At 53.6% G+C, this 27,558-nt stretch overlaps 10 protein-coding genes across 10 annotated transcripts; 6 read left to right on the forward strand and 4 right to left on the reverse strand.

The window, feature by feature from the left end:
- Positions 1-635: 635 nt before the first annotated feature.
- On the forward strand, positions 636-989 carry A1O3_04889 (uncharacterized protein; the record flags this gene model as incomplete). The annotated part of the gene is made up of 2 exons (XM_007735017.1): positions 636-721; positions 854-989. 2 exons carry the CDS (start codon positions 636-638, stop codon positions 987-989), a joined length of 222 nt encoding a protein of 73 aa, XP_007733207.1.
- Positions 990-2,017: 1,028 nt separating this feature from the next.
- On the reverse strand, positions 2,018-2,753 carry A1O3_04890 (NADH dehydrogenase (ubiquinone) Fe-S protein 4; the record flags this gene model as incomplete). The annotated part of the gene is made up of 2 exons (XM_007735018.1): positions 2,018-2,330; positions 2,389-2,753. The coding sequence occupies 2 exons, from the start codon at positions 2,751-2,753 to the stop codon at positions 2,018-2,020; spliced, it is 678 nt and encodes a 225-aa protein (XP_007733208.1).
- Positions 2,754-3,787: 1,034 nt separating this feature from the next.
- On the forward strand, positions 3,788-4,974 carry A1O3_04891 (uncharacterized protein; the record flags this gene model as incomplete). The annotated part of the gene is made up of 2 exons (XM_007735019.1): positions 3,788-4,314; positions 4,386-4,974. The coding sequence occupies 2 exons, from the start codon at positions 3,788-3,790 to the stop codon at positions 4,972-4,974; spliced, it is 1,116 nt and encodes a 371-aa protein (XP_007733209.1).
- Positions 4,975-5,129: 155 nt separating this feature from the next.
- On the reverse strand, positions 5,130-7,382 carry A1O3_04892 (uncharacterized protein; the record flags this gene model as incomplete). The annotated part of the gene is made up of 1 exon (XM_007735020.1): positions 5,130-7,382. The coding sequence occupies one exon, from the start codon at positions 7,380-7,382 to the stop codon at positions 5,130-5,132; it is 2,253 nt and encodes a 750-aa protein (XP_007733210.1).
- A 1,460-nt stretch (positions 7,383-8,842) lies between these two features.
- On the forward strand, positions 8,843-10,282 carry A1O3_04893 (uncharacterized protein; the record flags this gene model as incomplete). Its single annotated transcript, XM_007735021.1, has 1 exon — positions 8,843-10,282. One exon carries the CDS (start codon positions 8,843-8,845, stop codon positions 10,280-10,282), a length of 1,440 nt encoding a protein of 479 aa, XP_007733211.1.
- Positions 10,283-10,431: 149 nt separating this feature from the next.
- On the forward strand, positions 10,432-11,463 carry A1O3_04894 (uncharacterized protein; the record flags this gene model as incomplete). Its single annotated transcript, XM_007735022.1, has 1 exon — positions 10,432-11,463. The coding sequence occupies one exon, from the start codon at positions 10,432-10,434 to the stop codon at positions 11,461-11,463; it is 1,032 nt and encodes a 343-aa protein (XP_007733212.1).
- A 537-nt stretch (positions 11,464-12,000) lies between these two features.
- On the reverse strand, positions 12,001-14,228 carry A1O3_04895 (catalase A; the record flags this gene model as incomplete). Its single annotated transcript, XM_007735023.1, has 2 exons — positions 12,001-13,995; positions 14,046-14,228. The coding sequence occupies 2 exons, from the start codon at positions 14,226-14,228 to the stop codon at positions 12,001-12,003; spliced, it is 2,178 nt and encodes a 725-aa protein (XP_007733213.1).
- A 2,607-nt stretch (positions 14,229-16,835) lies between these two features.
- On the forward strand, positions 16,836-18,173 carry A1O3_04896 (uncharacterized protein; the record flags this gene model as incomplete). The annotated part of the gene is made up of 1 exon (XM_007735024.1): positions 16,836-18,173. One exon carries the CDS (start codon positions 16,836-16,838, stop codon positions 18,171-18,173), a length of 1,338 nt encoding a protein of 445 aa, XP_007733214.1.
- A 1,309-nt stretch (positions 18,174-19,482) lies between these two features.
- Positions 19,483-20,202, forward strand: A1O3_04897 (hydroxyacylglutathione hydrolase; the record flags this gene model as incomplete). The annotated part of the gene is made up of 1 exon (XM_007735025.1): positions 19,483-20,202. One exon carries the CDS (start codon positions 19,483-19,485, stop codon positions 20,200-20,202), a length of 720 nt encoding a protein of 239 aa, XP_007733215.1.
- A 1,074-nt stretch (positions 20,203-21,276) lies between these two features.
- Positions 21,277-23,382, reverse strand: A1O3_04898 (uncharacterized protein; the record flags this gene model as incomplete). Its single annotated transcript, XM_007735026.1, has 4 exons — positions 21,277-22,125; positions 22,234-22,693; positions 22,764-23,101; positions 23,317-23,382. 4 exons carry the CDS (start codon positions 23,380-23,382, stop codon positions 21,277-21,279), a joined length of 1,713 nt encoding a protein of 570 aa, XP_007733216.1.
- Positions 23,383-27,558: the final 4,176 nt, after the last annotated feature.

Below are 27,558 nucleotides of genomic sequence, written 5' to 3' on the forward strand. Positions count from 1 at the left end.
TCCATCACTTTCCCTCTTCCTCTCCCACTTCTTCTCTCTCTTCCTCTCTCCCTCTCCTTCGATTGATTCTATCCAGTCCATACGCTGTGCACCGTCATCGGTCACCCGCCTCTTTCTCTAGCCCCGACTCCAAACCAGATTTCGTTCTTTTCGCTACTAGTCGGGACTGTGATAGGGCGACAGTTATGTCATGTCCACTATCCTGAGGTGTTAGCTTGCACAGCACATGCGTACGGATATGGAGTGCTGTTCTCCGTATATGCGGCGTGACTGGCTACTCGTCTGCTTCTGCCTCTGCTTCTGCCTCTTGGATGAATGTTCCGGTCTGGGTCGGATCGATCACCTGAGGCGGGTGTAGCCGTGTAGCCGTATTCCAAACAACAGGCAGTGCATGGCAAGGCAGTGCAGGGTTGGTAGTGCAGAGAAGACAACACCCACGCCCTCACACATGTATATATATGTGTGTCTATCTCTGCCGGTGGATGGAATTGTAGTTCCTATTATCTGAAAACTACTCCACTACATTACATACCCCAACCTTCTTCTACGCTATAAGAATAGGAAGTGTTTTACCTATTGTTTATTTGATCGATTTGTCCATCTGAAGTCAGATCCAACCCACCCCAACCGCAGATATGAACGCCCTCCGATCCGCAGGAAACTACATCACCAACAAGGCCAAGGGTGCCGGCGACACGGCGAGCAAAGAGACCAACAAGTCGTATGCTTTCTCTTCTCTTTTCCCTTTCACTCTTCTTGATTTACCCCCAGCCCACCCCATGTGACCTCCTACCTCTTCTTCATTTACCCCTCTGAAACCATCCGCTGACTCCGTATGCTGTGATCGTGACAGGATTGCCAAAGACCACAATGTGCGAACCTCCACGCGTCTACGCGCCGCCGGCGATGCCGTCAAGGACAAAGTGAATGAGACGAGCCACAATCGCCAGGCCGACGTGAACAAGCAGGGCGCGAAGCACAACTACTAGAAGTCTAAAGGAAAATAAAGTCGACGAAATCCCAAATCCCTCTCAGCGTCATCGTCAGCGTCAGTGTCAGCCCCAGCGCCAATGCCAATTAAGCGCAGGATCGGGCTTCATGCCAGTGTTTGTGCTCGGCCAGATCTGGGCTATATGTTGCGCGGGAGTGGATTGGATGGGATGGAGACGGGAATGGAATGGAATGCATGGGCCCTGATGCAAGATTTGAAACCCGTCTTGATTGCTGATCACGATGACATGATATGAAACCCTTGACGGCTGATAACGAACGATGGCATGACATGACGGCTGCTGGGTCGTTGTATGCCAGCGACCAAGTCAGGATGGGATGGAATGGAATTGGGACGATAGGATACCCTTGTACGATTAGTGTTTCCGTTTGATGATATGATGCGATTCGCAATCCCAATTCGGATTCCCAAGATACCCGTATAATGCTGAGAAAGTCGTCTGAGTGGAACGCTGGAGAGACTGGACGTGACGATCAATGAAACCCCGTTCTTTCGCTTGGTAGAGTACTAATTACTCTCATATTGGAATCATCTGCTGCCAGTGCTAGCGGGACCTTGTCGAGATAGCTGGTAGAGTTCGATCATAACTAACTCGAGGTGCTGGAGGCTGGAGTTCGTTCATATCTAACTTGAGGTGCTGGAAAGCCATCTGAGATCTGCGTCCCGGACACGACAAGCGCGGAAAGCCTGATTAGCCTGACCTGGGTCATTCAATGATATGAAAAAAAGGTATGTGGCATGTGGGTTGTTCTTCATGTCTTGGGTCCTGGGATTTATTCTGTCAATATATACACGCCGGCCAGGTACAGCATGAACACAAATGCGCAACGCCCCTTGAACCAACCCACGGCTTTCTGCGGGAGGTTCTCTTTCTTCCTTGGTCGTAGCAAAGCGCTGCTTATACCTGCATATCACTCTCTCAGAGCGCACTTCCAAGCCTCACCCATGGTGTGCTCCTTCGTCTTGTTGATGTGCACGCCTGCCTGCCCACTTTCCCTTCCTCTCCTACTTCGTCTTGATGTGCTTTATCTTCGGTCCCGACTCGTGGAGGAAGTTGTTGGCATACGCCTTGGGCACGAACCGCCGCTCCTGCGGTTCATGAACATACCACTCGTAGCCCTGTTTCTCGGCAAACGCAACCGCGTCTTCCTTGGTCTTGAACGAAATCTTGGTGCCTTGCATCACGTCGCCCGACGATTGCCAGCCCATGAGGGGATTCTCCCACCGATGGCCTTTGGGCAGGACATCCCAGTCCAAGCGCCAGGCGTGTGAACCCCACGTTCCAGATTGCGTGGCAGGTTTGGCTTGCTTGTAGATTCTAGAACCAGTGCTTAGTCGGTGCAAATTCCATGTTGAACTACGAGGCACCTCCTTACCTGACTGTTCGAGCTTGTAGATCCACGGGAGCCCCGGAAAGGACGGCGGCGGGCGTGATCTCCCCCGGTTCGCTGCCGTTCATCACTCGTTTCGGAACGGGCGAGTAGAGCGACGTGGCAAAGTCGACCGGCGCATTATAATTAGGCTGATGGGGTGGATGGTACGCCTCGATGCTGGAATCCTCGACCTCAACAAGGGAAGCTTGGTCTTCGGTCGCTTGCATGGCCTGGACGTCGGGGATTGCTTTCGGGTCCGGCTCGCCGAGTCTTCGCTGCGGTGTCTGCGATAACCATCTCGTCGATCGAGGAACTTGCCTGTATGATCTAGAGAGCCGCAGGCAGCTCTGGGACCGCAAGAACGACATTGCTGCGTTGTTTGTGGCTGGTATTCGACGGTTGCGTCGAGCTCAACTGGAGTTCAGCACCGCAGTCAACCTGCCACGGCAGTGAGGTACCGACGTCGCCAAGACAGAACTTCCTCATGCAGTTTGGCGTGGAATGGCGCATTGGGAAGCTTGTGATTGGTGGAGCATTCTGCATGACTCTCAGTCTGGCGCAGTCTCGCAAATCCCTCCTGCTGGCTTTCCTTTCAACTGTCCTGACTCCTCACGACCGGGCTACACGGCGCACCTCATGCCATCCAAGTTGAAGCGATTACTACGGCGCCCACCAACATCCCCCCATGCTCTGCTAGAGGCCTTCTGGGGGCCGCAGACGGTAAGAGAAGTTACCCTGCCACTAAGATGGACTGATCAATAGCCCACATTGCTCGGTCTCACACATCCAAGTCTGCCTCGTTTCCTTTCCCGCAACCTCGCATCCCTCTGCACTAAAGCAGGATTGGTCTGGTTTCAACCGGAAGACTCACTTTTACTGAGGAGGCTAGTTCGCTGTCAATTCAAGCCTGATTCATTTCTGTCTGCGACTACGGAGTCGACCCAGTGATTTCTAACCGGACGCAGCATGGGACCTTCCACTCAGGCCTTCTGTGCATGGACAATCCACACCTTGCAGACATGTACCCCTGGAGCAGCATGGTGACCGCAAGAATAGCCACTTGCCGATGTAAGCACACACTGCCCTTTCTCCAATATTACAAGCCAATATAAACCGGTGAAAAATGGGGTGCATCGGACGCGCTGCACATGCAGCGACGGTCGAAAAGCATCAACCAATGGCGCAACTGTTGACCCATGGCAACTTCTCGGCTACGAGCTGCATTCGATAAGTAGTCAGCCAGCGCAGCAGCTCTCGTGTGCAATATGCAGAGCAGCCTCCCTCCGAGCGGTTTCAGGTACCCCGTGCTGCGGCCGGCTCATGCTTTAAGAATGCAGCGTTGCCTACAGACGTACTTCACCTGAGTTTGGATTCCCGCATATTCCTGGCATACTGGAACGACATGGCTACCGGCTTGGATGTTGGGGTTGCAGCTGTTACACTATTTCAGGCATCACATCAGCTAGTCAAATTATGCAACCGGTCTTACCAGTCTTTCAAATGTTCTTCTAGAAAGGTGAAACGCCTCAAGACATCCGTCTCGACCTTCTCATCGGTTCTCGATTTCTTCCACAAGACTATGACGGATTTGGACCGACAAGGTCTGGCAATAAGCAAGGATCTCAAAGCAAGAAAACTACTCTATGATCTCACAAAGCAAATTCAAGAAGCAGTGCACGATATCAAAGCAGCCTTTCAAAGATTAGGTCCTCTTCATGATCCAAGTTTCTCTCCACTTGCTCGGGTTTGGGCCAAGATGCTGTGGATGTTTATGGATGAACAAGACTTGAAAGAGCTTTTGGCCCGTCTAGAGCCGATGAAACTGAGCATCCTGATATTTTCGTTCACATTTAACCTTCATCTCCAAATGGCTATCATGGATGAGTTACGCAGGTTGGGCCAGGCCACAGTCGACAAAGAGCGCGAAATGTGAGTGCTACACCTGTCTGTTGGGACACATTGCAGGCCGTGGAACGACTGAATTAATCATGGTGGCGCAGTAAACATTTGAAAAAACGCATCAAATTGCTTGAACGAGAATGCGAAGAGGCTCAGCGCGACTACGAGGCTTCACGTGCAGTCAAAGTGGTTAACAACAGCGCTGCTTTCCATGGTCAGGCAACGCAGGATCAAATGATTCGGGCCTTGGTGGAGAGGATAGAGAAATTTGCAAATGAACAAGTTTCTGCCTCCAAGGCCATCATGACAGAGCTCAGAAGAGGCACTGAAGCTACAACCACTACAACCGGGACCAGCAATACCTCCGACAGCCATACTCCACAGCCTGGTACAGAGGGGCCTCCCAGTCCTTTAACTCAGACGGCTGTCCCGAGAGTAGAATTAAATGAGTATCTTCTGCGACCCCGCACTGGTGAACAAGAAGCGTCGCTTGGACAAGAATGCATGGTTATCTACCAAGGAACCTCTCATGAGCAAGAAACGTCTCTGGAAGAAGAATGCATGTTTGTTATCCATGATGACGGTACCCTTATAACGGAAGAATGGCGGCGGCCCCGAGTACCAGCACGCTCCGGCGACGATACAGACTCGGTCATATCAAGGCACAGTGCAGCTGGCAGATCGCACTAGACTCTAGCAAGGCTATCGATGGTTCGCAACAAATACGCCTAAAGTTGGTGACTGTCTGAATGGCTATGTCAAGGTCATGTCTTCGTGTCTGATGGAGTGTTGTTTGATGTCGGAGCACCGGTATGGCATCATCAGGAAAAGCACCAAAGGCCTGCTCAGGATATCGAAATCCGTGCCCACCCAACAATTCCAGAAATCATCTCGTTCCCTCGAGTCTCTATGGGTGACAGCTGCAGTCGCTGACGGGCTCTAAATGAGTGACCGGGTGGTTGATTTGAAGCTTTGGAATCGTTCTGGCTAGGCACCGCGTGGCCTTCATCCCGTGGTTCCGGAGTGTTCAATGTCAGCGCGACGGCAGACCGAACGGCAGCGACAAGTTCGTTGGCCAAAAGCTCTGCTGTTGTGGCCTCAATATTGGTTACATTGACCGCAAAGGCGTCAACATGATCAAGAACCCTTGCTTTTCGTGCGCCGCCAGCCTCAATGGTGAAAGGAGCCCTGCAAAGCTGTGTTGAACCTGGATCTGGAAGAAAGGTCAGCATGATTGGATTGAACTTGTTCAGCACAATGGTCGATCTTTTGTCCAGGCGAATTACGACATAAGCTCCCGTCAGAGTGCCATCGTCGCCCAAGTGTACATGATAGGAATCAATTCCCTTTGGCGCCGTTATGAGGCTTAGCTGCCTTCCTGCGTTCAGAAGGCTGCTGGGCGCCCAGCGAAGTCCTGGAACTGGGAGTCTAGGAGTGTTCAAGAAAAGAATGTTCATCGGAATTGGCACTTTGTGCCTGAGGGAGATCCAGAACAGCGCCATTCGCTCATCTGAGGATGTCCTGTCCAGGAAGTTTTTGAGATCGAGGTCGAAAAGCGCAGCGAGAGCCAGAACCTCGTCGTCCCGCTTACTCGTGGTGCGGTAACCCAAAGACTGGTGTATATATCGAAGCTGATTTATCTCCTGGGAAAGCAGACCAAACAATTCTGGCTCCAGTGCACCAGTGACTGGGTTGTGAAAGTCGGTTGCAGCGTCCGCGAAACAGCGCTGCAGAGGGACTGCGCCATCCTCCCAAGCGATGAATGGACGTCGAGACAGTCGTCCTTCGGGAAGCGTCCACATCCTCTGCATCCAGGCTGCCGTAGCTATCCATAACAGCATCCGACGTGTACTGGAAGAGGGAGAGTGCATGAGCTCTGGGTCAAGGACGAGGGTCGTGTCCGCTTGAGTGTACACCTTGTTGATGGTGCGGATCGACAGCTTTCGCAGCCTCCTGTCGCGCGGGATGCAAAGAGAGTCGATCCAGACGAGTTTGGAGAGCTTCCCAGCTTCCATGTAGCCGCTGAGATGGTGGAGAGTGCATTGAGGGAGTCCTTCCTCCGAGGTGCTGCCCAAGCCACCAGACCATACGTGTGAGACGGCAGAAAATTCGGCCTTTCCTGGTTCAAACGGTACGACATGCACAACTTTGCCGTCTTCAGCGTCCAAGACCTTGGTCAAGTCCATCAGAGGAACTTGTCCATTGTCCAGAATCTCGCGGATTCGGTCAAGGCTCGGCCGTACCCATCCACACCGACAGTCTGGTCGAGTGTGGAGAGGTTTGTAGGCACTGTCGTCAATATTGTGCCTGACACAACCAGCGGCGGAACACGCATCATGGCGAAACCGAGTCGACGGCGGTCCAACAATGGCAGCATATTCCTGCACGATCACATTGAACGGACTGAGCATGGTCTGGATGTATGGACACCAACCACGTCCGATCATGCGCTCCTTGAGCCTCTGCTGAAGTGCGAGTGTGAATCTCCAAGGATTCTGGACCTGGGCGCGGAACCCAACTGGTCCCCATTCCGCCAGATGCTCAGCTGTGTACTGCAGCGTCACCCCTAGTATGGTGAACATCCGCATCACAGTATGGAAGGTCTCATCGCAGAAGTCAGGATTTGCATTTATGAAGAGCTGAGTTTCGCTCATCATTCTGTTCCACAGGCTGGCAGCCTTCAGAACACGCTTCAGGCGCATGGTGATCTCAACTTTGACAGAGTCATCTTCGGCGGCGTGGATGAAGTACTCGACGAGATCTCTGACCATCGGTTTGAGTTTCTCGCTGCTGAACATGGCCTTGGAATCTCTCCACGCAATGAAGTCGTCTTTCTCCAGACCTCTTCCCAAAGCGGCTTCCCAGAGACCGATACTGAACCAGCTCTGCAGGAACGGCTTGACAGAGTTTTGTTGGATGACCTGGAGTCTGCCTTCTTTGAGATCGAGTAGGTTGTCAGGGGTCCAGCCCCGCTGCAGCGCATAGTCGTCGAATGTGCCGACCGTCTCTGAGGGTTTGTGGTCGTATCCCAGCCAGGGGATTGCAGGGATAAAGGCATCGTATTCCTTCACATCTTCCTTCGACAAGACATGGTCCATCCTACAGAAGGCTTGACTGGTCAGTGGTGCCAGCAATCAGTGCTGAAAATATCAGTAGCAATGCTAACGCCTAACACTATAACAAAGACTTCAGGGTATCTCTCCTGTGGAATCAATCAATTTATTGAAGCATGAAAGTCAAGACCTAGCATTTACGAAGAGACCACATCTATACAACCAGGTGATGAATAGGCAACAATGCAGTTGTCGAATTGTCGAAAACCTGTGCGACAAAGCCCTCAATCCTGGGCGGGGTCTCGAGCGTATGCACCCCTCAGTGGAATGCCTGATATCAGTCACCTCTTCCTGGGGAGGTTCAGCAACGATGATCGGGGCGCGGAGGGGATCTTGGACCATAGGATGTGGAAGATGTGGCAGGGGACCCCGGACAGGTCCCTCAGTCCTCCCGACTCGCCGAACCCCAATCAGCGTGGAGATCTACTATCTAGCCGCGATAGTTGAGTCCACAACGACCGCCGGGTCCTCAGCCTCATGAACTTACAAGCACCAGCCACCAGAGCTCAATGTAACTCTAGGTCCAAGGAGCCTTAGGGCCTCTGCCTTTAGCCGCCATTTTAGCGAGGAGCTCACTGATGAGCGTGTGCATAGCTTGTCAAGTTCCGACTCGGCCAACAGGGAGTCGCCTGAGTGATGAATTGGACAACACTCTCTTCCCGCAAGAGAACTGTGCATTCTGCTAATTGAAATCTCCCTCAAGTAGGCGACAGTGTTGGCATCGTGTCACTCCCCGAGTCTGCCTCTGATTCTGCAAAGAGGGGGAATTCCAAAGCTGCTGCTAAGCATTCATTTCCAGAACCTGGCTTGCATTAGCCGCGCTATCGCGTCATGGTCCTCTTGGGAGGCCGCCTGGCTGTGCACCTTAGCTGCTACTATGTTTATACCTTTCAAGCGAGGTTTTCGATCACGAGATTACAGTACGCAGTACGGAGTACTCGGCCTCCTCGGATACAGCCTCCTCGAGATGCCGCTGTGCGCTATCGCGTTGTTTCCAATGCGTTCCTGCCAGCCATTACCCTGTCCAGACTGGCCGCGATAGCACCTCGTATCGCAGTCAGGGTTGGCACTTGCGACTTGGGGTTTAGAGCACGGTCTGGTCATACTCGGCCTCTAGAATAGTGACCAAATCCTCAAGGTCTCGACTCTGGCCTACTCGGCAATGATTACCCTTCTAGAGAGAGCGCTTCCTCTTCACACCCAACGTTCGCAGGCTTCCGTGCTGGTGCCTGCTCGTCAGGAAGTACGAATGCACCACTGTGCCACATGATAGCTATGGCCCTACTCTAGCGTTGCGGCATACGTCCGTTCAAGCTCATCGCGACCCAAATCCTCAAGCTTCGAGGAGTTCAGTATATATGGCCGCTCACGCTCCTTGTCTTCAACGCCGCGAGAAGCTTGGATGTATCTTCCTCCCACCAGGCTTCTTGCGATTTCCTTCCAAGATGGCAAGAGTTGCCAAAGATCTGCCTCAATTCCGGGACCTTGGCCGTGATGACGAGACATGCATTTTCCCAGTCAAGACAGAGGCCAGCCGTTGTCTCCGGTGCCGGGATCGATACACCAGAAAATCAGCAGCCACACTCCACCAAACCATTTTGAGCAGTAGCCTGACCGATCCGTGTCTTGACGAGAGTCTCGCCCGGTTTCTCGACCTGTCCTTTTGCTGGCAGCACCAAAAGATATGCAGAGAGCTCGAGCTGGGGAGGCCCATATGTGAAAAATGGAGGACTGAACTGAGCGCAAAAGAGTGCAAGGTGGCGGCCGGCAAGCAGAAGCTGGATGAGAGACCATCTTCTGGCTCCAGCACCCCATTCCAGACGCCGCCCAGTGGTCGTGTGATCCGATCTCAGTCGAATGTCAAGCAGGTTGTCGGCAAGCCTCCACCGGAAACCCTCACGCTGGGTGAGGCCGCAGGGAAGATGACTCTCTTTGACAATGTCAAGTACATCCCTTATGGGTCTAATCGAACACGAACATTCTTCGACTTGTTGCACAGCAATTTGGCGAAAAGGGCTCGGGATCCGGGAATCGTCTATGTCGAGAGAAGGGGTGTCATGGTCAAGATTGGCTTTACTGCACGCTCAGTGCAGAAAAGACAGGATGATGCGAGAAGGACTTGCGGCCGGATTACTGAACATCACTACTCAACAGACTGGATCCCCCACGCGTTCCGGGTCGAGCAGCTCGTGCATTTGGAGTTGCGAGACTCCCGATTCAAGGAGGTCTCCTGCAAGTGCGGCGTCGGCCACGAAGAGTGGTTCCACGAGGATGTTGGATCAGCCATTCGAGTGGTACGCTCCTGGGCGACCTGGATGAATCTAGCTCGACCCTACAACGAAGCCGGGGATCTACTACCGGAATGGGCCGCAAAACTAAAGGCAATGAGGAGAGACAACATACCCGTCACCGGCCAGGCTCTTCTCGACCAGATCCATACGCGGATGCGGGAGTCTCCTCCCGTCGTGGGTGAATCCATTCACGAAGCATCGCAGGCCAGAAGAGATCCATCTGCGAAGAAGTCCATAGCAGATGGCCACCGGGAGGAACCCGGTAAAGAGAATCCTGCTAAGACAGGCACGACTACGGTGGAAGTCCAACCTCAATTACATATCGCATCGTTAAGTTTGGCCGAGTTGGAGGTGCCAGCCTCAGGTTCGCTAAAGCAACCAACGGTCGCTGTCGCTGTCCACATGAGAAGTCTTGTTTCCCAACTCGACCAAATGATGAGGGAGCTCAGACAAGATATGGAAAGGAATCTTGCTTCCCAACTCAACCAAACGGAGAGGGCGCTCAGGCAGGAAATGCAAAGGAGTCGTCGCTTGCACCATCCGACCTCGAGTGTAACCTTAGGAATCCACCGTGTTGAGCTAAGCGTGGCATGAGTCATTGGGTTGTCAAGACATGTATATTACTGATCATCGAGACCGACACGGAGTCTCTTGCTCCCTTCTACACATTTACTTGCATTGAACCCTTCCAGTACCATTGCTGTCGTTAGGGTTTCGATTTTCGACGCAGCCAACCATCCATCATGGCGACGGACACATCCGGAACAGAGATACCAGGCACGCAGGGAAGACCAGGGACACCGACCCAACTCTCCTATGTCACACTCGACGTCTTCACCTCGACGCGATACACAGGCAACCCACTGGCCATCATCAGAGTGCCGCAACACGTCGTCCTCTCCCAGAGCCAGAAGCAGCGTATTGCCCGAGAGTTCAACCTGTCCGAGTCGGTCTTCTTGCATGAGCAGATGCAGCACGACCGCCATGACCAGTCGGTCCGCATCGACATCTTCACCGCCTACGCCGAGGTCCCATTCGCAGGCCACCCGACCGTGGGCACGGCCAACTACCTGCTGCGGCTGTTGCAGGACGACGGGCTGAATGGCGTCAAGGCGCTCCAGGTCAAGGCAGGCCGCTTCGGCATCTCCTTGAACCCTGCCGTCTCCGGCGTCCAGATCTCCGTCGCTCACGACCTGCACATCCACGCCTCGCCGTTCGCCGACACACCGTTCGCGCACCACCCGGTCGTCAGCATCGTCAAGGGCATGACCTTTATCCTGGCCCAGCTGCCTGATCTGCACTCTCTCGCCGCACAGTCGCACAACTTGGTCGGTGCCGATGCCACCTATACCGCCAAAGACGGTCTAGACCAGGGCTGGCGTGACGGCATCGTCGTCTCATACTTTTATGTCGACCTCGGAACCACCACCACTACCACCACTGCTACCACCACCCCCTCTGACGCCGATAGAAAAGGCCACCAGGACGTACCAGTCCGCAGCCTGCGCACACGCAGTCTCGGCTCACGTGAGGATCCGGCCACAGGCAGCGCCGCCAGCGCCTTGACCTCATACCTCGCGCTCCAGGAGGGTAAGCCTGGCCGCTACCGCTATGTGCTGACGCAGGGCGTCGAGATGGGCCAAAGGAGTCAGATTTTCGTCGAGGTCGGCGTCAAGTCGCGCGACGACGGTCCGGGCGTCGAGATTGCCCAGGTATTGCTCAGTGGTTCGGCTGTGCAGGTCACGAAGGGCAGCCTAGAGGTTCCTCCGGCCTAGTTTGGTGTGAGGCTGTGGCATGCACCGGGATGACGGACTCCATTTGGAGCCTCCGCCCGGGGTTGTTTTGCGCCGCGTTTGTACGCGTCACACGCCTGGAGCACTCTCTCCTCAATCAGTTGGGCGGTGGATGGCATTTTGGGTGGAAGTATCACGCGTTGTATGAGAAGTGGTGGAATCTACGGAAAAACCGATCGATCATATTACTGTGGAGGATCATATTACTGTGGAGGATCATATTACTGTGGTGCACCAAGTTGGCAACCTTACTCCGTAATGCTCCGACTGCACGCATAGCTGGTGTGGATTTCTGCCCTCTTCCTTGACAAGGCAGTATCACAGTCAATGTTCGCCTGGCTTAGATCAAGCATAAGGTAAACCTAGACAGGAGCAGAATGACACGGAATAATCCATTACGATTGATGATTGAATGCCTTAGCTTTCTAGTTACGCTGCACACGGTCAGCAACCCAAGGTACCATTGTGCTTGTGTCGCATGTCCCCCCTTCAACCAACTAAGATCAAAACGTGACTTGATCAGACCGGGACTTGATCAGCAAGGCCATCCAATTCTCGAGCCCAGTTTCTGTGCTGCGAAATGTTCCAGAAGAACTTGCTGGTGAAGTCCGTGGCTTCTTTGACCAGCTTCACGTTATCCTTGATAGAAGATCCTGTATCTGGCTTCTGTGCCGTAACGACACCATACCAGTCCACAACGTCAGAAGACCCTTCGGCCGCCAGCTGGACACCCTCTGCCTCTCTGAGAGCAACGTCAACAAGCTTTACACCTTCGCCAACGGCAGCAATGGTCTTGAGATGAGCAAACGCCTCCCGAACCCAGAATTTGGCAAGGCCAATACCCGCAAGCGTCTTGGCTGACTCGGCGCCGCCAGGGATAAAGATGGCGTCAAACATGGTCGAGCGCATGCCGTTGAGAAAGTGGTCGGGTTTGGCGGAAGATGTGCCGTTGGAAGCCTTGACTTCCTGGCGCTTCGTCGCAATGGTGAACGGCACAGCTGACTGCGCGAGCGCAGCCGCCTTGATCGCATCGTAGCTCGCTGCATCGTAGCCGTCGGCGATCAGAATGGCAATGCGTCTGGACTTGATGGTTGGCTCCGCTGGCAGATACTCCAGCTGACTGAGCCCCTTGGCTTTGTGACCAGGGTTGGCCGTGGCCTGCTTCGTAGGAGTTGGCGCGCCAGAATTTTCGGCCACGGCTGCCGCCAGAGAGAGATCAATCTCGGTGAGGCGTGTCACCAGACGTTCATAGACAATGGGGTCATCGCAGTGGTCAAGTTCGAAGGAGAAGGCACTAATGATATGCTTCTTCTCAATCTCCGACATTGAGTTCCAGAACAATTGGGCCTGGGAGACGTAGTCTTTCCACTTGGGTGCCAATTTGCGTTGCTTCATGCCTTCGACTTGTGCCGGGTACGACTCAAACCCTCCATTTCCAGGACCAGTGGGTGGATTTGCTTCGAATCGATTGGGCCAGTAGTTGGCTTTGCCCTTGGTGATGGTGTGGCGCCCTTGACCATCACGGTTGAAGTTCATGACTGGGCAAACAGGGCGATTGATGGGAAGCTCTTCCCAATTGATCCCAAGACGAGAAATCTGGGTATCAAAGTAGGAGAAGTTGCGGCCCTGCAGCAATGGATCGTTGGTAAAGTCGATGCCAGGAACAATGTGACTGGTGCAGAAGGCGACTTGCTCGGTCTCGGTGAAATACTCGTCAACGTTGCGATTGAGCTCCATTTCGCCGATGTAGCGAATAGGAACCAGTTCTTCAGGCCAGACCTTGGTCGCGTCCAAAATATCAAAGTCGAATTTGTCTTCGTCTTTCTCCGCAATGACTTGGATGCCAAACTTCCACTTCGCATAGGCCTTGTTATCGATGGCTTCATAGAGATCCTTGCGGTGAAAGTCCGGATCTTGGCCAGCCAGTTTGAGGGCCTCGTCCCACACCAACGAGTGTACACCCAGCTCGGGGAGCCAATGGAATTTACAGAAATGTCGTTCACCTTTGGCGTTGATTAAGCCGAAGGTGTTGACGCCGAAACCCTGCATCATGCGATAGGATCGTGGAATACCCCGGTCCGACATGGCCCAGAAGAACATATGGGTTGCCTCGGGGTGCAGGTAGACGAAATCCCAGAAGTTGTTGTGTGCGCTTTGGCCCTGTGGGACTTCAGTATCTGGCTCTGGCTTAACAGCATGGATCAAGTCGGGAAACTTGATGGATTCCTGAATGAAGAAGACGGGGATATCGTTTCCGACAATATCCCAGTTGCCTTCGTCAGTATAGAATTTGACAGCGAAGCCTCTGACATCTCGGACAGTGTCTGCACTGCCTCGGCTGCCTTGGACAGTTGAGAATCGAACGAAAACCGGCGTGGTGCGAGAAGTATCAGTCAGTACTCCAGCTGAGGTGACGTCTTCTGCACTCTCAAACAGCTTGAAAGTTCCGTGTGCCGCTGCGCCCCGGGCATGGACGACGCGTTCAGGAATGCGCTCATGATCAAAGCGATGAATCTAGGACGAGGTTAACACATGTCCTAGGCAAATGGCTGCACACAACAAACCCGTTCTCTGGCAATCTGGTCTTCGAGGGCGTGAGGACCGATCCTGTTGTTCTTCTCGTCTACAGGCTTCAGCCAATGGTCAAGATCAGAGGCCTTGATGCCATAGTCGGTAGTGTAGTGCTGCTTGGTGTGCGAATCCTTCACGTCCTTCTGGAGGTCTGCGACCTTCTTGTTCTCAGTCATGGCTGCGACGGAGGTGGCTACAGTATCGGCGACGGATGCTCCTAGATTTCGAACAGTGTCTGTAACAGAAGGCGCCATTCGGAAAGGATAGAAGGATGGAGGGACAGCGAGGCGTGAGGACCGGGCATAATAAACAACAGCTAACAGCTACAGGTACAGCTTTCGCTTGGAACAGGCGCAGTCAGATGGGAACGCAGTGGTTGCCTCCTCGCGGCCACTTACCTATTGCGGCAGGAGCTGTTGCACCGTGTTTGCTGTGACGTATCGATGTGTGTGGCATTTCGTCATGGTTTACGCGGGGGGCACCAGGCACAATCACACAACTCGAGTCCGCAACAACGTTCTACAGAGCCTCGACCAATTTGAGGCGGAAGGGCAATCCGAAAGGGATTGATAATTGGGCCTGCTGTTCCTGGCCCGGAGGAGTTGCATCACACATTAGAAAGAGATCTGCCGTGATTGGCTGGTGGGGAGTTGCTCCAGGTCTGTGACATCAGCACCAGCCGCACTCTGCAACGCCATCAACGGGCCAGGTACCGACGGCAGCGACAATGGACAGGGATCAACCGGATGTCGAAATGTTCCGAGAGAAATGCGAAGGGCTTACGAGTACTCATAATATTATCTATTATGACAAGAAACCTACGTGGGATGGTCCGGAAGTGCATAGCCAATGTCCAGGCTGCAGGCTGCAGGCTGACGAGGCTGCGACACCAGCGATATTGAAAGGTATGACGTTGGCGAGGCTGCGGGGCTCTGTGCGACTTCCTGCGGTACCTAGGTAGGCAGTCGCACATATGCTGGGGAAGCCGCTTGACTTTAGTCCCAGTTGTCAATATCAACCTCCGTCCTCTGTCAGCTGGTCCTAGATCCTAGATCCTGGATCCTAGATCCCTCTGCAGCACTCAGATAGGTATCTGTTGCAGCACAGCCAATGAGTCGGTCTTGTCGGCTTCGGGCTCATCTCCAACAATGTCAAACACGACAGTTGCCCAATGATCAGAACCTTTTGTTCTTCGGCCCGCATTATATCCTTTTAACTAATTCCCTGGCCATACTTAGATCTCAGATATGAGTAGCATATGAATACTCGGGGCTAGAAAGATTGAAACGACAGCAGAATCAGCATGGATGGTCGCGTGGAACTCCGGTCAATTGGACATTTGGCATGGCGACATGGCAAAGCGGTGACTGAGCAGGACAGCGTCAGCATCGTCGATACTCACACATAGTGTTTCCCAAACCTTGGCTGGAGACTGATATGGTGTACTTGACTTCTTGCACAGTGGTCCAGCCGCATCACTTGAGGGTCGCCAGATGTCGCGGAAGCTCACATCACGTGGAAGAGAGCGCCTGTGTGACACACAAATACATTAGTGGTGGTTTGGCATAGTGCCTTCTAGGCACGCTTCAACGTATGATATTGTGGTCGTTCGGGTCCTGGATCTTACGATCCACTTTCTGGACAAATCGACGAAATTCATCATGTAATAAGAAGCGAGCCTGGACGTTGGCGGGGTTTGGGGTTTGCTTCGTGACAGCGCTAAGTCGAGGCATGAGTACCACCAGCAGTGTGTCGATGACAGGCCACAAACCGGCGAAAGAAACAAGAGGGGGCGGGATTGAAAACAATAGATACAATTGAATGCTGTACACTGTTCACTGTACACTGTACACTATACAGAGCACTCCGTACCGATTGGTCGCACTGCAGTGGTTAGTGGTCGCTGGTCAGTCGGCAATCTCCCTCTTCCCTCTCCTCTCACGCCAAGAGATCGAGATAGGCTCCAATGCTGGTGTAGCACAGAAGCACGATTGGACCCTGCAACGCCCCCAGCCCCAGGTTCTTATCAGACACTGAAACAGTCAAGTCATCAGTCATCAGTTATCATGAAGGCTGCAGCCACCAGCTATCTCTCCCTCCACACGAGCGCTCTCCTGCAACCAATACTTCTCCTGCTGGTGCTGCTGGCCTGCGTCTGACCAATTCCCCAGTACCGATAAGTCATTCTGCAGTGTCACCTGCACATAATACGCATCCAATCCTCGGCTCGTCCCATCGTCCGCGCCCGAATCATCCGTCGTGGATGGGGTCGGATCGGTGGCCGACCTCCCCAATCTCGCCGCGATGGAGGGGGATGTGACTGCCTTATCTGGGTCTTCTCTGTTCGAGGGACGCGGACAACACTTGTGATCACCTCCCACTCTTTCCTCCCACCCCCAATCTGCATTACCTGCTGCTGTGTTTACTGCTATAGATCGCATCTTTCTTTTTGTCGTGTTTGGCCGTTTCCTATATCCTTCCTCAGCGAGCTCACGAGCTTATAGACCGCCTCTCTCTCAGCCAACATCCTTCATCCCCGTTCACTCCGAGATACCCTTCGGCCGCCCGCGCCCACGGCATCTCAAACCCTTCTTTGGGTCTTTGCATTCCGATTGCCTGGAAGTCAGACGACTCACGTTGGCTGGGAGTTGAGCGCGTGAGTCATAGGAACCTTCCTCTGCTTGGTTCGATCTCCCGACAAAGCCGACAAGAGATGATACGAACACAACGTCTGGAGTAGCGCCTCGCAACGTTCGAGCCGGGTCTTTTCGATTCAGCACATCATGACTTTGTCGTATCTGGCATTCCTATCGACGCCACGCCTTCCAGATCACTGTTCTCCGACCTACCCAATACTCGCCAAAGTCTCTGCGTACTTTGGGATATGCATACCCACCCCTCTGGCTGCTCTGTCGACACTGTTGGGGACTCTGTCAATCATATCATGGCTGTTTGCGCAGCTGCCGCAGATTTTCAAAAATTATCATATCAAGTCCACCGCGGGATTGTCCATATTCTTTTTGGCGGAGTGGCTGCTCGGTGACTTGACCAACCTGTTGGGCGCACTGTTCACAAAACAGGCTGCGTGGCAAGTTATTATTGCGAGCTACTATGTCTTCGTTGATGTATGCCTTGTCGTTCAATATTTCTGGTACACTTACTGCACGAGATGTATCTATGCCGAAAGCCTGCACTCAAGCGGCAGCAGCGAGTTTGATGACACAGATAGTGCCATTATCAATGGTCTGTCTCCCATCAACTCGACTTTCGCTGGTGAGGAAGCGCACGTGAGTGATTCAGACGACAGTCCCAACAAATCGGCCAATCCTAGGGACGTCGAAGCACCTCATTTTACGCTAGTGCACTATGGAGAGAAGGATGGGAAGCCACTTCGCGACCTATCGTACGACAATAAGGCGGGCGCCAGCTGGATGCCATCCCCTTCTCCACGCACATTCATGTACGCAGCAACACTGTCTTCTCTGGCGTCAAATGTCGCAGCGGCCCCTATACCCTTTCCCGCAGATCATTACCGGCACGGAATTCATCTTCTTCGGGTCGATACCCCGCTTGAGATAGCCGGGACGATCCTGTCGTGGTGTTCGACGTTGTTATATCTCGGATCTCGACTGCCTCAACTATACAAGAACTGGCGGCGCCAGTCCACTGCTGGCCTCTCGCCGCTGTTGTTTTTTGCCGCCTTCTGCGGCAATTTCTTTTATTCCACGTCGCTACTCGCCAATCCAAACGCTTGGGAGGACTACGGTCCCTATGGTCACCACGGTTGGGTTGATTCGGAGGGGTCGCAGAGATGGGCCTGGGTGGCTCGAGCGGCTCCCTTCTTCCTCGGCGCTGCGGGCTGTCTGAGTATGGATGCGTTGATGGGAATCCAATTTATGATGTACGGAGAAAGAGAGGACCGCATTGTGAAGGTCAGAGATGGCCACGGGTACAGTCATTGGGAAAGAGTCAATGGGTGGATGAGAGGCTGGATCCCCAACATGGCCGGAAAGGATAGAGTGGTTGACATGGCTCAAAGCCAAAGACTGTTGAGCGAAAGCGGGCATTTGAGCATGAGTCGACGGAGCCATCATCATGACTATGGGACCATAGAGTCTTGATCTAGAGAGAGTCGGGGTAAATTGAGGATGTTTTCAACCCTCATTTGATGAATGTGAACGCCATTGGAAGCCGACCTCAGCAGCATCCTCTGTCTGTGATGTTGGTGTCTCCTGGTGCCTCCTTACGCTTGCTTCACTCGGTAGACGGAAGACACAGTCCTCCGTGACTTGGTGAGCCTCCGACCGGGGAGGCGTCAGCATGACTTTCTTGTGAAGCCATGATTCCCATTGTGAGATACGCGGCGTCTCAGGGTGCTCGCCTGGGGTGCCCGGGTTTGTTGTCAGCCATCGGTTGGCGCCAGCGACGTTGATGTGGATGGGAGAGTGCAGCAAGCCAGACCTCGAGAAAAATAAAAGATGGCCTTGATCTCCTTTTGCCTGATGGAGTCCTAAAAGTGTCTGCGAAAGAGGCGGACATGTCGTGGCAACACAGAGGTGTGGTTACCGTTGTGTTTGAGGAGCAGGAGCCTAGAGCCCTAGGCCAAGGAGGCGGAGGTCACCTACAGTTGTACCTAGCCGAGCGCTCGCATGGGGTACACTGGCACCTAACTGGGACAGTCCATACCTAACACTATCTAGTATCTACGGAGTACGTACTACCTAACATTATCTACACTCCATATGATCTCATACGCAAGACGTGCTTAGCACACCTGCACTTATTACTCTGTACTGTACTACTACTATTGCACAATCGTCGCCTATTATTTCAAGATTCATGCTTTGACCTGGTGTATCCCCGAGATAGCCTATCCCTCCAGGCCCGTCATTCATGCTCACTTCACGCCTCATCCGACCGATCCTGTCCACCAGTACCGCATTCGCATCCTTCATTCGTCCTGCGAATACCCCGCAGCTTCACGGAAGCCGAGTCGGTGTTACCTCTGGGTCGCTATCGGGATTGGCACAGCAGCCATTGAGAAAGATGCATATTCTGAGCATTCCCCTGTGTACGTCTCTCTAAAAGCTGTTGCTCTCGGACGGAGCTTGAATGCTCGTGGGCTGTCTCCCTGGCCCGAAGGAGAGACGGAGATCTAAGAAAAGAGAAGCAAGAAGACCATGTCCGACAAGCCTAGCTGAACATACAACAACAAAAAAGACCATGTCCCGAGAAATCTAGCTTAACATGCAACAATACGGAACGGAATAGAGCAACGAGGAAAGCTAACAGTCACTGCCGTAGGGGTTGGTTCGTCCAACAACTATGCGTACCTAGTGAGCGACGACGAGACCAAAGATGCGGTGATCATTGACCCAGCGAATCCTCCTGAGTATGTGAACGACACAGCAACGGCCCCATAGCCATAGCATGACACCCACGATACCATTCACAGACACAGCTAACGTAACCCCTTCGGATGCATTCAGAGTCACGCCCGTACTGTCGGAACAATCCCAGAAGCTGAACCTCACGGCGATCGTCAACACTCACCACCACTGGGACCACGCAGGCGGGAACAAGAAGATCCTGCAATCGCTGTCGTCACCGGTCCCCGTCATCGGCGGGCGAGATTGTGAAGCGGTTACAAAGACGCCGGCGCACGGCTCGACGTTCACCATCGGTAAGAACATCCAAGTGACGGCGCTGCACACGCCGTGCCACACACAGGACAGTATTTGCTATTACATGGAGGACAAGAGCACGGGAGAGCGGGCGGTGTTTACGGGCGATACGCTGTTTATCGGCGGGTGTGGCAAGTTCTTCGAGGGCAACGGCGCCGAGATGCACGTCGCACTCAATGAGATTCTAGCCGCCCTGCCGGACGACACCAAGGTCTACCCGGGCCACGAGTACACCAAGTCGAACGTCAAGTTCCTGAAGAAGGTCGATCCCGCAAACGAGGCGGTCCAGAAGCTCGAGCGCTTTGCCGACGAGAACCACGAGACCCAGGGCAAGTTCACCATCGGCCAGGAGAAGCAACATAATGCTTTCATGCGCGTGCATACCGACGACATCAAGAAGGTCACCGGCAAGACAGACCCCAGTGAAGTTATGGCCCAGTTGCGCGAGTTGAAGAATGCAAGTTGAGCAAAGTTGGAAAGGAGGGAGATAAGTGAAAGAAAGTAGTGTTCGCCCTAAGAAGGTATACGATCCAGCGAGGGATGTGTATTCAAGAAGGTGTATGATCAGCGAGGGATGCGCATTTCACACTTTGTGCCAGCCAGCGCAACCCTGTCGGCAGAGACTCGATAGCCGACATGGAACGGCACATGTCGTTGACTTAGTTAGAGGCGGCGTTGGTGAGACGTCGAGTCGACTTGATGGCTCCAGTCCCATCAAGGGCACACGCCAGACTCGAAGGAGTAGCACGCCAGTTGACAAAAAGCAAGGTTCGACGTAGATAAGTGAAGCAGGCCACAATAGCCACTCAACCACATATATCATATATCATATAGTTCAACGTTTAACAACAAGGTCATAATAGCCACAGATCAGATCAAATCAAGAAAATCAATGTGACTAGACTGGCAACTGGAACTGGAACTGGGACATGAGCCCGAATTGGGACTTACCATGTTACTATTACTATGTAGATGTAGTTACGACGCCTGGTGCGACCTACTGTAGGACCCAATCCAAAGGAGCTGGTTGATTCTCTTTATATATTGTGTCGAATCTCTCTAGCTAGGTAGAGACATATATTACGCGTCGAAACTCTCTCTCTAAAAACATATATATTGTGTTGAATCTCTCTATAGGTGCTAGCTAGAGACGACGATGGTCCGTCGAATCTCTCTAGCTCGAGACGACGATGGTCCGTCGACTGTGCACTCACGTCGTTTCTCCAGCGTCTGCTCCTGCTCCTCCTCGGCGGAGAGGCAGAAGCCCTCGACATTCCTATTCTACTAGTCGTAGAACATACCATTCCAGTTTCTTGGGCGGTCCTTTTCCTCCTCAAGATGGCAAGGCAGGGCAGGGAAGGGTTTTGTCCCCTTGACCAAGCAAGTAATAGACTGTAATCTGGAGACTGGAGTCTGGAGACTGGAGTACCTCTCAAACATTTCCATTTCGCGCCACCTACACCTGGCGGAGCCACGATCTCACTGGTGGAGAGAGGGGTATTTTATAAGGAGTAGGCATGCATAGCATGGCATCGACTTCTTAAGCGGCGACGTGTTCGAGTTCGTGGTTGTGTTCGCCATCGCGTTCGTATTCGTGGTTGTGTTCGTGTTCGTTGCCAACAGCAGGACGTGCATGTGCAGCATCCCGACCTCGACCGTCCTGCACAATGACCATGCTCTCCGTCTTTTCTGCAATGCCGGTCCTCGTCTCGGTGTGCTCCTTGGTCAGTTCTTTCTTGGTGACGAGCGCACTGGCAAGCAGACCACACGCTGCGATGCAGGTCGACAGGATCCAGAGATTCCGCAGGCTCCAGGCGAAGGCCTGCTCGACAGCCAGGCGCTGGGCCGGGTCGGAGACGGTGGCAATGAGATCGATGTTGGTGGCGGCGTCGGGGCCCGACAGCTGCTGGACCAGATCGGCCGGCAGTCCGTGGTGGCGCAAAGTCGAGCTCCGCAGGTGCATTCCGTTCTGGAAGATGACGCCGCCGATGACGATGGACAGAGACACGCCGATGCCGCGCATGAAGCCGAGAGTGGCGGTGGCGGTGGCCGTGTCGTCTTGCGAGACCAGCGCTTGAAGGCCGATCAGGGGCGGGTCGAAGAGAAGACCGGTGCCCAGGCCAGCAATGATCTCAAAGGCAACGATTGAACCCAGGGACGAGGTGGCGTCGAGCCATACGTACAGGCCGTTGCCGAACGTCAGCAGAGTCATGCCGAGCCAGATCAGCTCGACGTATCGACCGAGCTGGTGGATCAGGATCCCCGCCGCCGCCGCCGTGAGTGCTGTGAGCACGATCAGTGGAAGCAGAAGCACTCCCGATCGGAGAGGCGACGCTTCCTTGGCCGACTGGAAGTAGAGTGGGAGGTAGTACTCTGCCATGTTGAGGACCTGGGCCGCCGGGGTTGAGGTCAGTACAAGCCAATCAATCATGCAATCAATCAATCATTCATCCAATCAGTCAATCATGCATTCATTCATGGGACCATCAAAACGTACAAAATGTTGTGTGAAGCCGAGAGCAAGGCATGCGGCATTCGACTTGTGGCGGAACAGGCCAAGGGGCATGATGGGGTGGCGTGCCAGTCGACCCTCGTTGAAGAGAAACACAATGGCCATCAAAGCACCAACCACGACAAGGCAGATGACCTTCGGAGAGTCCCACGGGTACACGGTACCTCCAAAGTTCAGACCGAGTAGCACCATGACCATGAGGCCTATGATGGAAACGCTCCCGGCCCAATCGATGGCCCTCATGCCCTGGGCGAACTTGGTCTTGGGATCATGCACGTCTAGGAAAAGGAGTAATAGGCAGAACGCGACCCCAGCGACTGGAAGATTGATCCAGAAAATCCATCTCCACGACAGAAGCTGGGTGAAGGCACCGCCGAGCACTGGGCCAAGGCCCCCGGCGACAGCCCAGGTGACTTGAAGAAGGCCGAGAAAGAGAGGACGAGTCCTGGGAGAAAGCATCAATGAATGAGACGAGACCGATCAATGAATGGACAGGCAGGTAATGTGATGCGAACCTCATACTATACAAATCAGATACGACAATATTGATCAGAGAACCCAGACCGCCGCCGGACACGCCCTGGAGAGTCCGACCCACGATGAGCATGCCCATGCTGCTCGAGGCCGCGCATATGATGGAGCTGGCAAAATACAGAGCCACGGTCAGCAGCAGGATAGGCTTGCGGCCCCATATGTCGGACAGTTTGGCCCAGATTGGGCCGACAGCGGTCGTGGCAATGACATAGGAGGCACCGATCCAGGAGTAGCCAGATGCCGATTGGAGGTCGGAGCATATCGTGGGGATTGCAGTGGCTACGATGGTCGTGTTCAGAGCGGCAATGAACTCGGCGGACTAGACGGTAGGTCATAAGAGTCAGTATCTGGCTGAGCATTGATCTTGGGCCGGCCTTCGCCCGTGCAAGCTGTCGTGCTGACTTCCACAGGGATGGGTTGGGCAACACCCTGGGCGTCCAGCAAAGAAACGAGGGCACACGAGACCAGATGATCCAGTGGTAATAGTATCGGTGGTATTGATCTGATCAGCAAATGAAGTCATTTGACACTCACAAAAAGAGCGATCATCACTGTCAACGTCCTGAATGTGCTCCGCCGCGGGACAGGCTCAAGTAGCATTGGGGGTACTGTCATTGTCATTGTCGAAGTCGCAACGGTAGGAGGTAGCGGTACGGAAGCGGCTGGCAGTTCAACCGACTCGATTGCGTCCTCGACAACCGGAGCCTGACTCGACTCTGTTGCCATGATGTATGAAGCCGGTGTGGTGCCTGTTGGATTCCAGAAGCCTCGGATTTCTAGAAATAGCGGAAGCAAGAGGGAGGACTCGTAAGGGTGGGACAGGAGAGAGGGCGTCCTACCGCCCGTAATGTACTCCGTACTTTGATTATGAGTTGGATATGGTAGATGAGTATGTACCATCGAGGGAGAGGCAGTAGGAAGCAGTCCGGAGTACTCGGGATGTGGAGGTGGGACGTCGTAGTCACGGGATCCAGTATATCCAGTATATCCTGACTAATTACTCGTACTCTTTCTTACTCGCGGTTGCCCTCTTCACCAAAAAGCATGGAGAGCCTGTAGCCGGGTGCAGTTGAACAAGTGGACTGGAGGTCAAGGGAACCGCCCCGGCATATTGCAATGCAACCTCACGGCTTTTGTCCAGGTCGACGGAAACTCTCACTGCGCAGACAAGCCCCATGGATGATGCCTGAATGCCGTGGGTGAGAGACGAAGATCCTACGAGATGAGCAGCTGTGATAGGTTCTTCGTACTTAGGAGGGGTCGGATCTACTCTCCCACGCGCATCTCGGTCAGCTCGCGACGGTCATTCATTGCACGCCCCTTGCAGGTGCCGTGCGTTTCTCTTTCTCGGCCTGTGCGCAAGTAGTAACAGCATGCCGAAGGTTCACACATCATGGAAGTCTGCCTCGTCACATTGCATTGGCCAAAGCTGTCATAACGTGTAACGCCAACAGCTGCATGACTGCTCGGTCTTCTGAGGAAGTCAGACAAAATAAGCTGTTCTGAGTAAGACTTGTCGAAAGTGATAATAGGTCCGGGAGCGACAGCAAGGGCATCGGCGGCCGACGGAACCGTCAATTGAAACGTGCAAGGCGTCATGCTGTCTGATGCATGGTGCGTTTCCCGCATGAACTCCCTCCCGTCCGTGTCGATCAAATGCCTGCTAGGCTGGGTTGTGAATGTCTTCCCTTACTCGTACTCGTACGATGAACGCTAAGCGATGTTGCTGCTGATCGACAAAGAGATGCCCAGCTAGTAGCTGCCAACGGGGCTAGAACGGGCGAGAACAGCACACAATAAAATCACCTGGTGGGCCTAGAGAGGTAGTACGGAGTATGGATATACATACCATACTTTTGCAAGTACGTACTCCGTACTCCGTATCCTGGTTCGTGGTAAGGAGCTCCGGTCCAGGTAACCTCCGCGTCTGTTCTCTGAACACCGATCTTATCGCCGTTGGGCGGCGGTGATAAGATCCTGAAGAATCTCGGTCTCGCTAGGTGATGAATTCGAATTGGAGACTATTTCCCTTGACAGGCTAAGACTAGGGCGCAAGCCGACTGTTGCCAGGAAAGACATCCGAAACACTGGCAAGTGGCACCACAACAGGACAATGTATTTGTAGGAGATGTGAGACCCGAGGTGGATAGCGAGGCCATCTGCGTAGAGATGGCTTGAGCTTGTACGTAGTAGCGAATAGAGTCGACCTTTACCAAGAGGCCATGCAAGACCGACGGCAGCCTGGGGTGTTAACCGAGATGGATCCTTAGATGCTGAGACACCGACGAGCCAGCACCTTAGTATCCGTACGATGGTAAGAAATGACAAGCGAGTCTTGTCACAAAGGATGAAGACAGACATCCGACCCTAGTCATGCGCACCGGGAATTTTTGCGAAGACATTAGCGCGTGGCCATCAGTGGTCAAGGCACCGGCTTGACCACTGCGTCCCTCGGAGGGGTTTTGCGCAACAAGGGGCACCTAGAGCGGGATCAGATAAAAGAAAAAGGAGTCATGGAACCATGCAGCACTAGGGCTTCCTTGCGCGACTTCAAGCATCGATTGGGGCAATGCTAGATCCACTTGGATGTCACCAAAAGCCGATCCATGCGATGCTTTGCGTAGGTATGTACCGTAGTTCCCTCAGGTCTAGACCCACACCGCCGTTGCCCAAAGCTGGGGTCGGCTGCCGGCTGGGCTGGTACTGTACAGATAGTTGAAGGCAAGCAACCCCAAAGGGGCGTCTTGTCCTTGAGAATGTGAGAATGCTGTGGATTTCAACATAGTTGAGGTTTGGTCGCTGCAAGCGGTTTTGCCAATGCTGGAGCCGCTCTTCCATTTCACCATCAGGCGGAGGACGAGCGTCTCAGCGCCTTGGAGAAATATCTTCCACCACAACGTGGTCTGTGGAGCTGCACCGTAGCCCGGACCATGGGCATGGCTACCCAGGTGGATCTCTGATATCGAGGCGCACGGCCTACTCTGCGCCTCACCCTGAGACTGATGGGGAGGGCGCCGGCCCTGTCACAGGTGGCTAGCCCATCAGTGTGATTTCCTGAGCTGTCCTCAAGTTATTGTGCGACACCCCACCCCCTAGGATTGGAAGTCTCAGGTTCAGTAAGCCGGCATGCTTTGGTTGGTCGTGGCGGTTCGGATGCCCGGGTTAATAAGAGGCTGCTTGCTCCCCTGCCCTGCTATGGTCAAGCGGGTTGGTGACGCCAGGATCGACTGACGACGCGAATAATAGTACGTTGTGGTGCAGACAGTCCTGCATCCAGCGTCTGGTCATGCACGCTCCGAGATGATCAACGTCCACGGGTGTGGGTTCGTTCAGCCCAGCTGCACCCACTGCCCCGATGGTTCTCATGATTTTACTTACCGCCGAGTCGACGCGCCAGGACTCTGTAAGCGTTCAGTCCGCACGCAAGATATCCGTACATGATACTATTGCATACATATGACCCCCTACTGCTGAGACGGGTCCGGGAATGTTGTCTTCAATAATCACCCATCGGGTCTGCTCAACGGGCGTCAAGTGAGCGCTCTTAACCATGGGAACGAGATAAAACCTGGTAGGCAAGGGGTGGAGCTGCATCTCAGCCTATAAGCCACAAGTTCTGTTATTCAATAATAGACAACAGGTCCTTTCTAGGCGGATGATCCAGACCATGAATTTCACGAAACATGGCTCTCTTAGCAGTTGTGGCCTACTGTGAAAACCAACTCGGCCTCCTGATCACTGTGAAGCTAAATCAGCCCCGTAGGAGGCAGCGCCGTAGCTGAGTTTCTGTGGTTGGTCGCTAGACAAGATGTCAGGCCTCTGCCAACACCTGCATGCATCATTGTGCCACGACTCGGGGATGGTCGTGCTAGGTTGATCAAGTTCTTGTCTCCCATACACTTGTGTCTCGCATGGCAGTTGTGATTGCGGCCCCGTGATGGATTGGCAGTGAGAGCCCAGTTATTTTCAAGATTGACAGGCGAAGGGTGCGGCAAATCGGGCTGAGGAGGCTGCAAATGAGAGTGGGTTGAGACGGTCAGTAGTTAAACCCGTCACAGGTGGTGAGGCCCGAGGTATTCGTAGAGGCAGAGGATCCCTTTGGGGCGGCGTGCTAAGTGGGAACAAAGCGTTACGGAGTGAAAGGCTGTATGCAGCGGTTGGACAGAGGTGACGCGGTATGGATTCGTGGCGGTCGGGTTTGTCGGTCTCGTAGCGGGATGGAAAGGAGTGCAAGGGATACACATAGTCTGATGATGTGACGGTCTGGCTTGTGTCTAGCATACTGTGATAGGTTAACGGTTGGCTATAAGCAGGACAAGGACAGGAAAGCACAGGAGAAGAAACAATCATAGCGCAGTATGGCCAGCGTGGCGAGTGGACACAGGGATCATTTCTAACCCTGCTCGATGGTTTACGGTGCCTTGGGCATGCCACACTAAGTGTTAGTACTGAGTCCTCCCTACATCCCTAAGGTCAGGTAGGGTGCTGTAGCCTGTAGGTGCTCGGGGCATCAGGCGCAGGCACCACGCAGGGGCAGCAAGCGGGTACTGGAGGGCGTTGTTGCCTGCGGGTTTTGTGTTTTGGCGGTGCCACGGTGGTCTTGGAGGCTGGTCTCGCTTACAACGAGGACGCCTAGCATGAAGATGGCCACCCCGTTACTACTCTGTCCCTGGGTCCCTAGGTCTCTGGATCCCCTAAAACCCTAGGTGCTAGGTACGACCTACCTGAACTAGTAGCTGAGATGTCCCGCTGTATGCGGACATCTGCAATTCACCG

This window comes from Capronia epimyces, assembly GCF_000585565.1.
Source record: "Capronia epimyces CBS 606.96 chromosome Unknown aczIQ-supercont1.4, whole genome shotgun sequence".
Classification (NCBI taxonomy): Eukaryota; Fungi; Ascomycota; class Eurotiomycetes; order Chaetothyriales; family Herpotrichiellaceae; genus Capronia; species Capronia epimyces.